The following is a 12,316-nucleotide window of genomic DNA, read 5'->3' as shown; positions in this document are numbered from 1 at the left end:
GCGCCCTAGAGGGGGCGGGGCTAAGGCCTGTGTGTTTGTGCGTGGCGGGCGGGGTCTAAGGAGCAGGGGGCGTGGCTAAAGAGCCGCGGCCGATGCGCGGTAGGCGGGGCTAAAGCGCGATGGGTGTGGCCAATGCGCGTGAGCGGTTGGTCAAGGCGCAGTGGGCGGGGCCAAGGCGCGGTGGGCGTGGCTAAGGAGCGGTTGTGCGTGGGTTGCTGCGGTGGGTGGGGTCACTTCCGGGCGCTCCCGGGTCACGCGGTTCCGGTGGCGGTGTGGGTATCTCGGCCGTGATGGCGGCGGCGCGGAAGGAGAGCAGCGGGGGGAACGGAGCCCGGGGCGGCGGGGGGAGACCGCCAGGAGGTACCGGAACCGGAGAGCTGCGGGAACGGGGGAGAACTGGGGGAGACTGGGAGGATTGGAGGAACTGGGGGAGCCCGAACTGGGGGGACTGGGGAGGACTGGGAGGATTGGAGGGACTGAGGGAGGCCGAACTGGAGGGACTGGGGGAGGACTGGAGGGACTGGGGCAGGACTGGAGGGACTGGGGAAGCCCGAACTGGGAGGACTGGGGAGGACTGGAGGGACTGGGGAAGCCCGAACTGGGGGGACTGGGGAGAACTGGGAGGACTGGGGGAGGCCGAACTGGGGGGAGTGAGGGGAACTGGGGGCACTGGAGGGACTGGGGGAGGCCGAACTGGCGAGAACTGGGGGCACTGGGGGGACTGGGGGAGGACTGGGGAGGACTGGATGGACTGGGGGAGGCCGAACTGGAGGGACTGGGGAGGACTGGAGGGACTGGGGGAGCCCAAACTGGGAGGACTGGGGGAGCCCGAACTGGGGGGACTGTGGAGAACTGGGAGGACTGGAGGGACTGCGGGAGGACTGGAGGGACTGGGGGAGCCCGAACTGGGAGGATTGGGGAGAACTGGGAGGACTGGGAGGAGTGGAGGAGCCCGAACTGGGGGGACTGGGGAGGACTGGGGAGGACTGGAGGGACTGGGGGAGGCCAAACTGGGGGGACTGGGGGAGGCCGAACTGGGGGGACTGGGGGAGGCCAAACTGGAGGGACTGGGGGAGGACTGGAGGGACTGGGGAGGACTGGATGGACTGGGGGAGGCCAAACGGGGGGGACTGGGGGAGGCCAAACGGGGGGGACTGGGGGGGACTGGAGGGACTGGGGGAGGCCAAACTGGGGGGACTGGGGGAGGACTGGAGGGACTGGGGGAGGACTGGAGGGACTGGGGAGGACTGGGAGGAGTGGAGGAACACGAACTGGGGGGACTGGGGAGAACTGGAGGGACTGGGGGAGGCCGAACTGGGGGGACTGGGGAGGACTGGAGGGACTGGGGGAGGCCGAACTGGGGGGACTGGGGAGGACTGGAGGGACTGGGGGAGGCCAAACTGGAGAGAACTGGGAGGTCTGGAGGGACTGGGGGAGGCCGAACTGGGGGGAGTGAGGGGAACTGGGGGCACTGGAGGGACTGGGGGAGGCCGAACTGGGGGGACTGGGGAGGACTGGGGGAGGCCAAAATGGGGGAACTAGGGGTGCCCGAACTGGGAGGACTGGAGGAACTGGGGGAGACCAAAATGGGAGGACTGGGGAGGACTGGGGGAGCCCGAACTGGGAGGACTGGAGTGAACTGGGAGAGCCAGGCATCTGAGAGGACTGGGAGTGCTGGGGTTGGGATGCTTGGGGACTGGGAGAACTGGGAACTGGGGGAACTGGGATCTGGGAAGGTTGGAGACTGGCGGAACTGGGAGCTGGCCGAGCTGCAGACTGGGGGAGCTGGGAGAGCTGCGGGCTGGGGCAACTGGGAGCTGGGAAGGCTGCAGACTGGGGGAACTGGGAGCTGGGAGGGTTGGAGACTGGTGGAACTGGGAGCTGGGAGGGTTGCAGACTGGTGGAACTGGGAGCTGGGAAGGTTGCAGACTGGGGGAACTGGGAGCTGGGAAGGTTGGAGACTGGGGGAACTGGGAGCTGGGAAGGTTGCAGACTGGGGGAACTGGGAGCTGGGAGGGTTGGAGACTGGTGGAACTGGGAGCTGGGAAGGTTGCAGACTGGGGGAACTGGGAGCTGGGAGGGTTGCAGACTGGTGGAACTGGGAGCTGGGAGGGTTGCAGACTGGGGGAACTGGGAGCTGGGAAGGTTGCAGACTGGGGGAACTGGGAGCTGGGAAGGTTGGAGACTGGGGGAACTGGGAGCTGGGAAGGTTGCAGACTGGGGGAACTGGGAGCTGGGAGGGTTGGAGACTGGTGGAACTGGGAGCTGGGAAGGCTGCAGACTGGGGCAACTGGGAGCTGGGAAGGCTGCAGACTGGGGCAACTGGGAGCTGGGAGGGCTGCAGACTGGGCGAACTGGGCAAACTGGGAGCTGGGGGCTCCCTGACCCCCTCCCGGCACTCAGGGAAGGCGGCGGGCACGGAGCCAGCGCCGAGAGCGAGGAAGAGGAAGCGGAGGAGGAAGCAGAAGGAGCTGCCGATGGATCCGAAGCAGGAAGCGGGGCAGGAAGCGGAGCAGGAAGCAGAGCAGGAAGCGGAGCAGGAAGCGGGGCAGGAAGCGGGGCCGGTGGGCAGCACGTCGGGGCGCTCGGCGGCGCTGCGTCGGCGCATGGAGCAGCGGTTGCTCGGCGCTCGGTTCCGGTACCTCAACGAACGGCTCTACAGCTGCAGCAGCCGCGACGCCGCGCGGCTCTTCCGGGACGATCCCGAGGCGCTGCGGCTCTACCACGACGGCTTTGCCCGGCAGCTCGCGCGCTGGCCCCAGAAACCCCTCGACCGCATCATCCAGCGCCTGCGGCAGCGGTGAGCAGAACTGGGGCAACTGGGAGCACTGGGACGAGGGACTGGGTAACGGGATCGTGGGGTGCGCGTGGAGGAGGGACTGGGGGGCAGAACTGGGGGAACTGGGAGCACTGGGACGAGGAACTGGTTTAACCAAATCATCCAGTGCCTGTGGAGGCGGTGAGGGGGGACTGGGGGGCAGAACTGGAGTAAACTGGGAGCACTGGGACGAGGGACCGGGTAACGGGATCGTGGGGTGCACGTGGAGGAGGGACTGGGGGGCGGAACTGGGGCAAACTGGGAGCACTGGGACGAGGAACTGGTTTATGGGTCATCCAGTGCCTGTGGAGGCTGTGAGGGGGGGACTGGGGGGCAGAACTGGGGTAAACTGGGAGCACTGGGACGAGGAACCGGGTAACGGGAACGTGGGGTGCGCGTGGAGGAGGGACTGGGGGGCAGAACTGGGGGGAAATGGGAGCACTGGGACGAGGGACCGGGTAACGGGATCGTGGGGTGCACGTGGAGGAGGGACTGGGGGGCAGAACTGGGGGGAACTGGGAGTACTGGGACAAGGAACTGGTTTAACCAAATCATCCAGTGCCTGTGGAGGCGATGAGGGGGGGCTGGGGGGAGAACTGGGTATACTGGGAGCACTGGGACAAGGAACTGGTTTATGGGATCATCTAGTGCCTGTGGAGGCGGTGAGGGGGGACTGGGGGGCAGAACTGGGGTAAACTGGGAGCACTGGGACGACGAACTGGGTAACGGGATCGTGGGGTGCACGTGGAGGAGGGACTGGGGGGCGGAACTGGGGTAAACTGGGAGCACTGGGACGAGGGACCGGGTAACGGGATCGTGGGGTGCACGTGGAGGAGGGACTGGGGGGCAGAACTGGGGGGAACTGGGAGCACTGGGACGAGGAACTGGTTTAACCAAATCATCCAGTGCCTGTGGAGGCGGTGAGGGGGGTCTGGGGGGCAGAACTGGAGTAAACTGGGAGCACTGGGATGAGGAACTGGGTAAAGGGATCATTTGGTGCACGTGGAGGAGGGACTGGGGGACAGAACTGGGGTAAACTGGGAGCACTGGGACAAGGAACTGGTTTATGGGATCATCCAGTGCCTGTGGAGGTGGTGAGGGAGGAACTGGGGACAGGACTGGGGTAAACTGGGAGCACTGGGACGAGGAACCCGGTAACGGGATCGTGGGGTGCACGTGGAGGAGGGACTGGGGGCAGAACTGGGGGGAACTGGGAGCACTGGGACGAGGGACCGGGTAACGGTATCGTGGGGTGCGCGTGGAGGAGGGACTGGGGGGCAGAACTGGGGGGAACTGGGAGCACTGGGACAAGGAACTGGTTTAACTAAATCATCCAGTGCCTGTGGAGGCGATGAGGGGGGACTGGGGGGCAGAACTGGAGTAAACTGGGAGCACTGGGACGAGGAACCGGGTAACGGGATTGTGGGGTGCACGTGGAGGAGGGACTGGGGGGCAGAACTGGGGGGAACTGGGAGCACTGGGACGAGGGACCGGGTAACGGGATCGTGGGGTGCACGTGGAGGAGGGACTGGGGGGCAGAACTGGGGGGAACTGGGAGCACTGGGACGAGGGACCGGGTAACGGGATCGTGGGGTGCACGTGGAGGAGGGACTGGGGGGCAGAACTGGGGTAAACTGGGAGCACTGGGATGAGGGACCGGGTAACGGGATCGTGGGGTGCGCGTGGAGGAGGGACTGGGGGGCGGAACTGGGGCAAACTGGGAGCACTGGGATGAGGGACCGGGTAACGGGAACGTGGGGTGCGCGTGGAGGAGGGACTGGGGGGCAGAACTGGGGGGAACTGGGAGCACTGGGACGAAGAACCGGGTAACGGGATCGTGGGGTGCACGTGGAGGAGGGACTGGGGGGCAGAATTGGGGTAAACTGGGAGCACTGGGACGAGGAACCGGGTAACGGGAACGTGGGGTGCGCGTGGAGGAGGGACTGGGGGCAGAACTGGGGGGAACTGGGAGCACTGGGACGAGGGACCGGGTAACGGGATCGTGGGGTGCGCGTGGAGGAGGGACTGGGGGGCAGAACTGGGGGGAACTGGGAGCACTGGGACAAGGAACTGGTTTAACCAAATCATCCAGTGCCTGTGGAGGCGATGAGGGGGGTCTGGGGGGCAGAACTGTACTAAACTGGGAGCACTGGGACGAGGAACCGGGTAACGGGATTGTGGGGTGCACGTGGAGGAGGGACTGGGGGGCGGAACTGGGGCAAACTGGGAGCACTGGGATGAGGGACCGGGTAACGGGAACGTGGGGTGCACGTGGAGGAGGGACTGGGGGGCAGAACTGGGGGGAACTGGGAGCACTGGGACGAAGAACCGGGTAACGGGAACGTGGGGTGCACATGGAGGAGGGACTGGGGGGCGGAACTGGGGTAAACTGGGAGCACTGGGACGAGGGACTGGGTAACGGGAACGTGGGGTGCATGTGGAGGAGGGACTGGGGGGCAGAACTGGGGGGAACTGGGAGCACTGGGATGAGGAACCGGGTAACGGGATCGTGGGGTGCACGTGGAGGGGGGACTGGGGGGCAGAACTGGGGTAAACTGGGAGCACTGGGACGAGGAACTGGTTTAACCAAATCATCTAGTGCCTGTGGAGGTGGTGAGGGAGGAACTGGGGGGCAGAACTGGGGTAAACTGGGAGCACTGGGACGAGGAACCGGGTAACGGGAACGTGGGGTGCGCGTGGAGGAGGGACTGGGGGGCAGAACTGGGGGGAAATGGGAGCACTGGGACGAGGGACCGGGTAACGGGATCGTGGGGTGCACGTGGAGGAGGGACTGGGGGGCAGAACTGGGGTAAACTGGGAGTACTGGGACAAGGAACTGGTTTAACCAAATCATCCAGTGCCTGTGGAGGCGGTGAGGGGGGACTGGGGGGAGAACTGGGTATACTGGGAGCACTGGGACGAGGAACTGGGTAACCGTATCCTGCAGTGGCTGTGGAGGCAGTGGGGGGACTGGAGAACAGAACTGGGAGGAACTGGGAGTACTGGGATGAGGAACTGGGTAAAGGGATCATGGGGTGCACGTGGAGGAGGGACTGGGGGACAGAACTGGGGGGAACTGGGAGTACTGGGATGAGGAACCGGGTAACGGGATCGTGGGGTGCGCGTGGAGGAGGGACTGGGGGGCAGAACTGGGGGGAACTGGGAGTACTGGGACGAGAAACCGGGTAACGGGATCGTGGGGTGCGCGTGGAGGAGGGACTGGGGGGCAGAACTGGGGGGAACTGGGAGCACTGGGACAAGGAACTGGTTTAACCAAATCATCCAGTGCCTGTGGAGGCGATGAGGGGGGGCTGGGGGGAGAACTGGGTATACTGGGAGCACTGGGACAAGGAACTGGTTTATGGGATCATCCAGTGCCTGTGGAGGCGGTGAGGGGGGACTGGGGGGCAGAACTGGGGTAAACTGGGAGGACTGGGACGAGGAACCGGGTAACAGGATCGTGGGGTGCACGTGGAGGAGGGACTGGGGGGCGGAACTGGGGTAAACTGGGAGCACTGGGACGAGGGACCGGGTAACGGGATCGTGGGGTGCACGTGGAGGAGGGACTGGGGGGCAGAACTGGGGGGAACTGGGAGCACTGGGACAAGGAACTGGTTTAACCAAATCATCCAGTGCCTGTGGAGGCGATGAGGGGGGTCTGGGGGGCAGAACTGGAGTAAACTGGGAGCACTGGGACGAGGAACCGGGTAACCGTATCCTGCAGTGGCTGTGGAGGCAGTGGGGGGACTGGAGAACAGAACTGGGAGGAACTGGGAGCACTGGGATGAGGAACTGGGTAAAGGGATCATGGGGTGCACGTGGAGGAGGGACTGGGGGACAGAACTGGGGTAAACTGGGAGCACTGGGACAAGGAACTGGTTTATGGGATCATCCAGTGTCTGTGAAGGCAGTGAGGGAGGAACTGGGGGGCAGAACTGGGGTATACTGGGAGCACTGGGACAAGAAACTGGGTAAGAGGATTGTCGTGTGGGTGTGGAGGCGGTGAGGAGGGACTGGGGGGCAGAACTGGGGTAAACTGGGAGCACTGGGATAAGGAACCGGGTAACGGGATCATGGGGTGCACGTGGAGGAGGGATTGGGGGGCAGAACTGGGGTAAACTGGGAGCACTGGGACGAGGGACCGGGTAACGGGATCGTGGGGTGCACATGGAGGAGGGACTGGGGGGCAGAACTGGGGGGAACTGGGAGCACTGGGATGAGGAACTGGGTAAGAGGATTGTCGGGTGGATGTGGAGGCAGCGAGAGGGAACTGGGGGGCAGGACTGGGGTAAACTGGGAGCACTGGGACAAGGAACTGGTTTATGGGATCATCCGGTGCCTGTGGAGGCGGTGAGGGGGGACTGGGGGGCAGAACTGGGGGGAACTGGGAGCACTGGGACATGGAACTGGTTTATGGGATCATCCAATGCCTGTGGAGGCGGTGAGGGGGGATTGGGGGGCAGAACTGGGGGGAACTGGGAGCACTGGGACACGGAACTGGTTTATGGGATCATCCGGTGCCTGTGGAGGCGGTCGGGGGGGTTCTGGGGGTCAGGACTGGGCTGAACTGGGCTGAACTGGGAGCCGCTGCCCCCCCAGCCCGGCCTCGCTGGTGGTGGCGGATTTCGGGTGCGGGGACGGAGCGCTGGCGCGGAGCCTCCGGAATGAGGTGCACAGCTTCGACCTCGTGGCGCTCGGCCCCGGGGTCACCGTCTGCGACATGGCACAGGTACGGCACAGCGGGGACACCGGGACCCCTCCCAGTCCCTCCCAGTTCACCCCAGTTCACCCCCGGTCCCTCCCAGTTCACCCCGAGTCCGTCCCAGTTCACCCCAGTCCGTCCCAGTTCACCCCAGTCCGTCCCAGTTCTCCCCGGGTCCCTCCCAGTTCTCCCCGGGTCCGTCCCAGTACACCCCGGGTCCGTCCCAGTTCACCCCCGGGTCCGTCCCAGTTCACCCCCGGTCCCCCCCAGTTCGCCCCGGGTCCCCCCCAGTTCGCCCTGGGTCCCCCCCAGTCCACCCCGGGTCCCCCCCAGTTCGCCCCGGGTCCCCCCCAGTTCGCCCCGGGTCCCTCCCAGTTCACCCCAAGTCCCTCCCAGTTCGCCCCGGGTCCCTCCCAGTTCGCCCCGGGTCCCTCCCAGTTCACCCCAGTCCCTCCCAGTTCACCCCGGGTCCGTCCCAGTTCACCCCGGGTCCGTCCCAGTTCACCCCGAGTCCATCCCAGTTCACCCCGGGTCCGTCCCAGTTCACCCCGAGTCCGTCCCAGTTCACCCCGAGTCCCTCCCAGTTCTCCCCGGGTCCGTCCCAGTTCTCCCCGGGTCCGTCCCAGTTCTCCCCGGGTCCGTCCCAGTTCACCCCCGGGTCCGTCCCAGTTCACCCCCGGTCCGTCCCAGTTCACCCCAGTCCCTCCCAGTTCGCCCCGGGTCCCTCCCAGTTCACCCCAAGTCCCTCCCAGTTCGCCCCGGGTCCCTCCCAGTTCACCCCGGGTCTGTCCCAGTTCACCCCAGTCCCTCCCAGTTCACCCCGGGTCCCTCCCAGTTCACCCCGAGTCCGTCCCAGTTCACCCCGGGTCCGTCCCAGTACACCCCGGGTCCGTCCCAGTTCACCCCCGGTCCGTCCCAGTTCACCCCAGTCCCTCCCATTTCACCCCAGTCCCTCCCAGTTCACCCCGGGTCCCTCCCAGTTCACCCCAGTCCCGGCCGCTCTCTATGATCCCCCCCCCCCGGCCGCTCTCTATGCTCCCCCCCGGCCGCTCTCTATGATCCCCCCCCCGGCCGCTCTCTATGATCCCCCCCCCGGCCGCTCTCTATGATCCCCCCCCGCCCGCTCTCTATGATCCCCCCCGACCGCTCTCTATGATCCCCCCCGGCGGCTCTCTATGATCCCCCCCTGGCGGCTCTCTATGATCCCCCCCTGGCGGCTCTCTATGATCCCCCCCGGCCGCTCTCTATGATCCCCCCCGGCCGCTCTCTATGATCCCCCCCCGGCGGCTCTCTCCGCTCCCCCCCGGCTCTCTGTGATCCCTGCGGATCGCTCCGGGCGGTCGCTGATCCCGGTTTTCCGGCAGGTGCCGCTGCCGTCGGCGTCGGTGGATGTGGCGGTGTTCTGTCTGGCGCTGATGGGCACCAACCTGCAGGAGATCCTCCAGGAGGCGAATCGCGTCCTGCGGAGCGGGTACGACGCCAACGGAGTGGGAATGGGCCGGGAGAGGGAGCGGGATGAGCCGGGAGAGAGGGAGCGGGATGAGCCGGGAGAGAGGGAGCGGGATGAGCCGGGAGAGAGGGAGCGGGATGGGCCGGGAGAGAGGGAGCGGGATGGGCTGGGAGAGAGGGAGCGGGATGGGCCGGGAGAGAGGGAGCGGGAATGGGCCGGGAGAGGGAGCGGGATGGGCCGGGAGAGGGAGCGGGATGAGCCGGGAGAGGGATTGGGATGAGCCGGGAGAGGGAGCGGGATGAGCCGGGAGAGGGAGCGGGATGGGCCGGGAGAGGGATTGGGATGAGCCGGGAGAGGGATTGGGATGAGCCGGGAGAGGGATTGGGATGAGCCGGGAGAGGGAGCGGGATGGGCCGGGAGAGGGAGCGGGATGAGCCGGGAGAGGGATTGGGATGAGCCGGGAGAGGGATTGGGATGAGCCGGGAGAGGGATTGGGATGAGCCGGGAGAGGGAGCGGGATGGGCCGGGAGAGGGAGCGGGATGGGCCGGGAGAGGGAGCGGGATGGGTCGGGAGAGGGATTGGGATGAGCCGGGAGAGGGATTGGGATGAGCCGGGGGGAGGGATTGGGATGGGCCGGGAGAGAGGGAGCGGGATGAGCCGGGAGAGGGAGCGGGATGGGCCGGGGAGAGGGAGCGGGATGGGCCGGGAGAGGGATTGGGATGAGCCGGGAGGGATTGGGATGAGCCGGGGGGAGGGATTGGGATGGGCCGGGAGAGAGGGAGCGGGATGAGCCGGGAGAGGGAGCGGGATGGGCCGGGAGAGGGAGCGGGATGGGCCCGGAAGAATTGGAGCAAGCTGAGGGGTTTGGAATGAGCCAGGAGGGATTGGAATGAGCCAGGGGGAGTTGGAGCAAGGTTTGGAATGAGTCAGGAGGGAGCTGGGAGGAATTGGAGCAAGATGGAAAGGATCAGGATGAGTCAGGAGTGAGCCGGGAGGGATCGGAATGAGCCAGGAGGGAGTTGGGAGGGATCCGGCAAGCCAGAGGGATCGGAATGAGCCGGGAGGGATCAGAATGAGCCCAGAGGGATTGGAGCAAGCCGAGGGGGTTGGAATGAGCCAGGAGAGAGCCAGGAGGGATTGGGCAAGCCGGAGGGATCGGAATGAGCCAGGAGGGAGCTGGCAGGGATTAGGGCAAGATGGGAAGGATCGGGATGAGCCAGGAGGGATTGGGGTGAGCCGGGGGGATCGGGGCGAGCCGGGAGGTGCCGGTCGGGATCGGGAGGTGCCGTTCAGGATTGGGGCGAGCCGTGCGGTGCCAGGTGGGATCGGGGCGAGCCGTGCGGCGCCGGTGCCGCGGCTCAGGGCTGTGGGTGCCGCAGGGGTTCGCTGATGGTGGCCGAGGTGGCGAGCCGCTTCGAGGACCTCCGCGCCTTCCTGAGCGCCATGGCTCGGCTCGGCTTCAAATCCGTCTACAAGGTGCGGCCGGAGCCGGGAGCCCGGGAAGGGTCCAAGATGGGGGCTGGGGGCTCTGGGGGTGGGATGTGTGGGGCTGGGATGGGGTGTGGGGCTGTGGGGTGAGGTTTGGGGGCTGCAGAGGTTGTGGGGTGAGGGTCTGGGGCTGTGGAGATGGAGTTTGGGGGTCTGGGGGTTGTGGGGCAGGGGTCCAAGATGTGGTCTGGGGGCTGTGGGGATGGGATGTGATGGGATGTGTGGGGTTGGGATGGGATGTGGGGTTGTGGGGATGGAGTTTGGGGGTCTGGGGGCTGCAGAGGTTGTGGGGTGGGGTCTGGGGTGGTGTTTGGGGTCCAGGGGGGCTGTGGGACCTGTGGGGATGGGATGTGTGGGGCTGGGATGGGGTCTGGAGCTGTGGGGTGAGGTCTGGGGGGGCTGTGGGACTGCAGAGGTTGTGGGGAGGGGGTTCCGGGGGGGCTGTGGGGGCTGTGGGGGTCCCGGGGGACTGCAGAGGCTGTAGGGTGGAGGTCCAGGGGGCTCTGGGGGCTGCAGAGGTTATGGGGAGGGGGTCCCGTGGGGGCTGTGGGGCTGCAGAGGTTGTGGGGAAGGGGTCCCAGGGGGAGGGCTGTGGGGATGGAGTTTGGGGGTCCAGGGGGGTCTGGAGGCTGCAGAGGTTGTAGGGAGGGGGTCCAGGGGGGCTGTGGGGATGGAGTTTGGGGGTCCAGGGGAATCTGGGGCCTGCAGAGGTTGTAGGGAGGGGGTCCAGGGGGGCTGTGGGGATGGAGTTTGGGGGTCCGGGGGGGTCTGGGGCCTGCAGAGGTTGTAGGGAGGGGGTCCAGGGGGGCTGTGGGGTGGGGGTCCAGGAGGGCTGTGGGGTCTCTCCCCCCTCTGACTCTCCCCCCGCCCCCCCAGGACCTGTCGAGCCCCTTCTTTTTCCTCCTGGAGTTCCGGAAGAGCGGCGCCCCCTGTGGCCGCCCCCTGCCCGCCCTGCGCCTGTGGCCCTGCCGCTACAAGAAGCGCTGAGGGGGCGGGGCTAGCTCTGGCCACGCCCCCATCAGGGACGGTGGGGCCGGGGCCTCAAGGGAAAGGGCGGCGCTTAAGCGTGGTCACGCCCCCCCATCCTGGCCCTGAGGGTGCTGCTGGGGGCGGGGCCTCTGAGCAAGGGGCGGGGCTTAAGGGTCTCCTGCAGCCCTGGCTCTGTGAGCGCTGATGGGGGCGGTGTAAGGGGCGGGGCTTAGCCGTGGCCACGCCCCTGTCTTCTGTCCCGGTTCTGTGGTACGGTAAGGGGTGTGGCCTCAATGCAAGGGGCGGGGCTGATACTGGCCACGCCCCCAGCTCTGCAGACTCTGCTGTGGATGTGACTTCAGGGGAAGGGGCGGGGCTTAGTTGTGGTCACGCCTTCTTTCAGTGACAACGAGGTGTGTCTTTGGTGAAAGGGAGGCGGGGCTTAACTGCTTGGCCACACCCCCTGCCGGCAGCCCCGGCGCTGCGGGTATTGCAGTAGGCGTGGCCTCGAGGTGAGGGGCGGGGCTTTAAGGAGTGGTCACGCCCTCTGATGGCAGCCCTGGCTCTGCAAGCACTGCGCTGGGGCGTGGCCTCCGAGTGAGGGGCGGGGCTTAGCCGACATGCCCACACCCCCTGCAGCAACTGAACCCCATCGGGGGGTGGGGCTTAAGGGTCTAGCCACGCCCCTTCCCTGCAGCCCCGATTGGGGCGGGGCTTAGACTGACCACACCCGCTGTGCCCCCAGCACTGCAGGCGCTGTGGAGGGGGCGTGGCCTCCCTGCGAGGGGCGGGGCTTTGTGCCTGTCTGAGTGTAAGGGGCGGGGCTTATGCGTGGCCACCTCCCCTGCCTCCAGCTGTGGCTGTGCGGGCACTGCAGGGGGTGTGGCC

The 12,316-nt window shown here is 66.7% G+C and overlaps 1 protein-coding gene across 1 annotated transcript; it reads left to right on the top strand.

Annotated features, from left to right (window-relative positions):
- Positions 1 to 260: 260 nt before the first annotated feature.
- On the top strand, positions 261 to 12,316 carry RRP8 (ribosomal RNA processing 8). Its single transcript, XM_054078940.1, has 6 exons — positions 261 to 360; positions 2,404 to 2,800; positions 7,418 to 7,547; positions 8,885 to 8,991; positions 10,351 to 10,447; positions 11,336 to 12,316. Exons 1-6 carry the CDS (start codon positions 291 to 293, stop codon positions 11,444 to 11,446), a joined length of 912 nt encoding a protein of 303 aa, XP_053934915.1. The 5' UTR covers positions 261 to 290; the 3' UTR covers positions 11,447 to 12,316.

Source organism: Cuculus canorus, chromosome 1, assembly GCF_017976375.1.
Source record: "Cuculus canorus isolate bCucCan1 chromosome 1, bCucCan1.pri, whole genome shotgun sequence".
In the NCBI taxonomy this organism is placed as follows: Eukaryota; Metazoa; Chordata; class Aves; order Cuculiformes; family Cuculidae; genus Cuculus; species Cuculus canorus.
The sequence above is the reverse complement of the archived record's forward strand: the minus strand, read 5'-3'. Positions and strand labels throughout refer to the sequence as shown.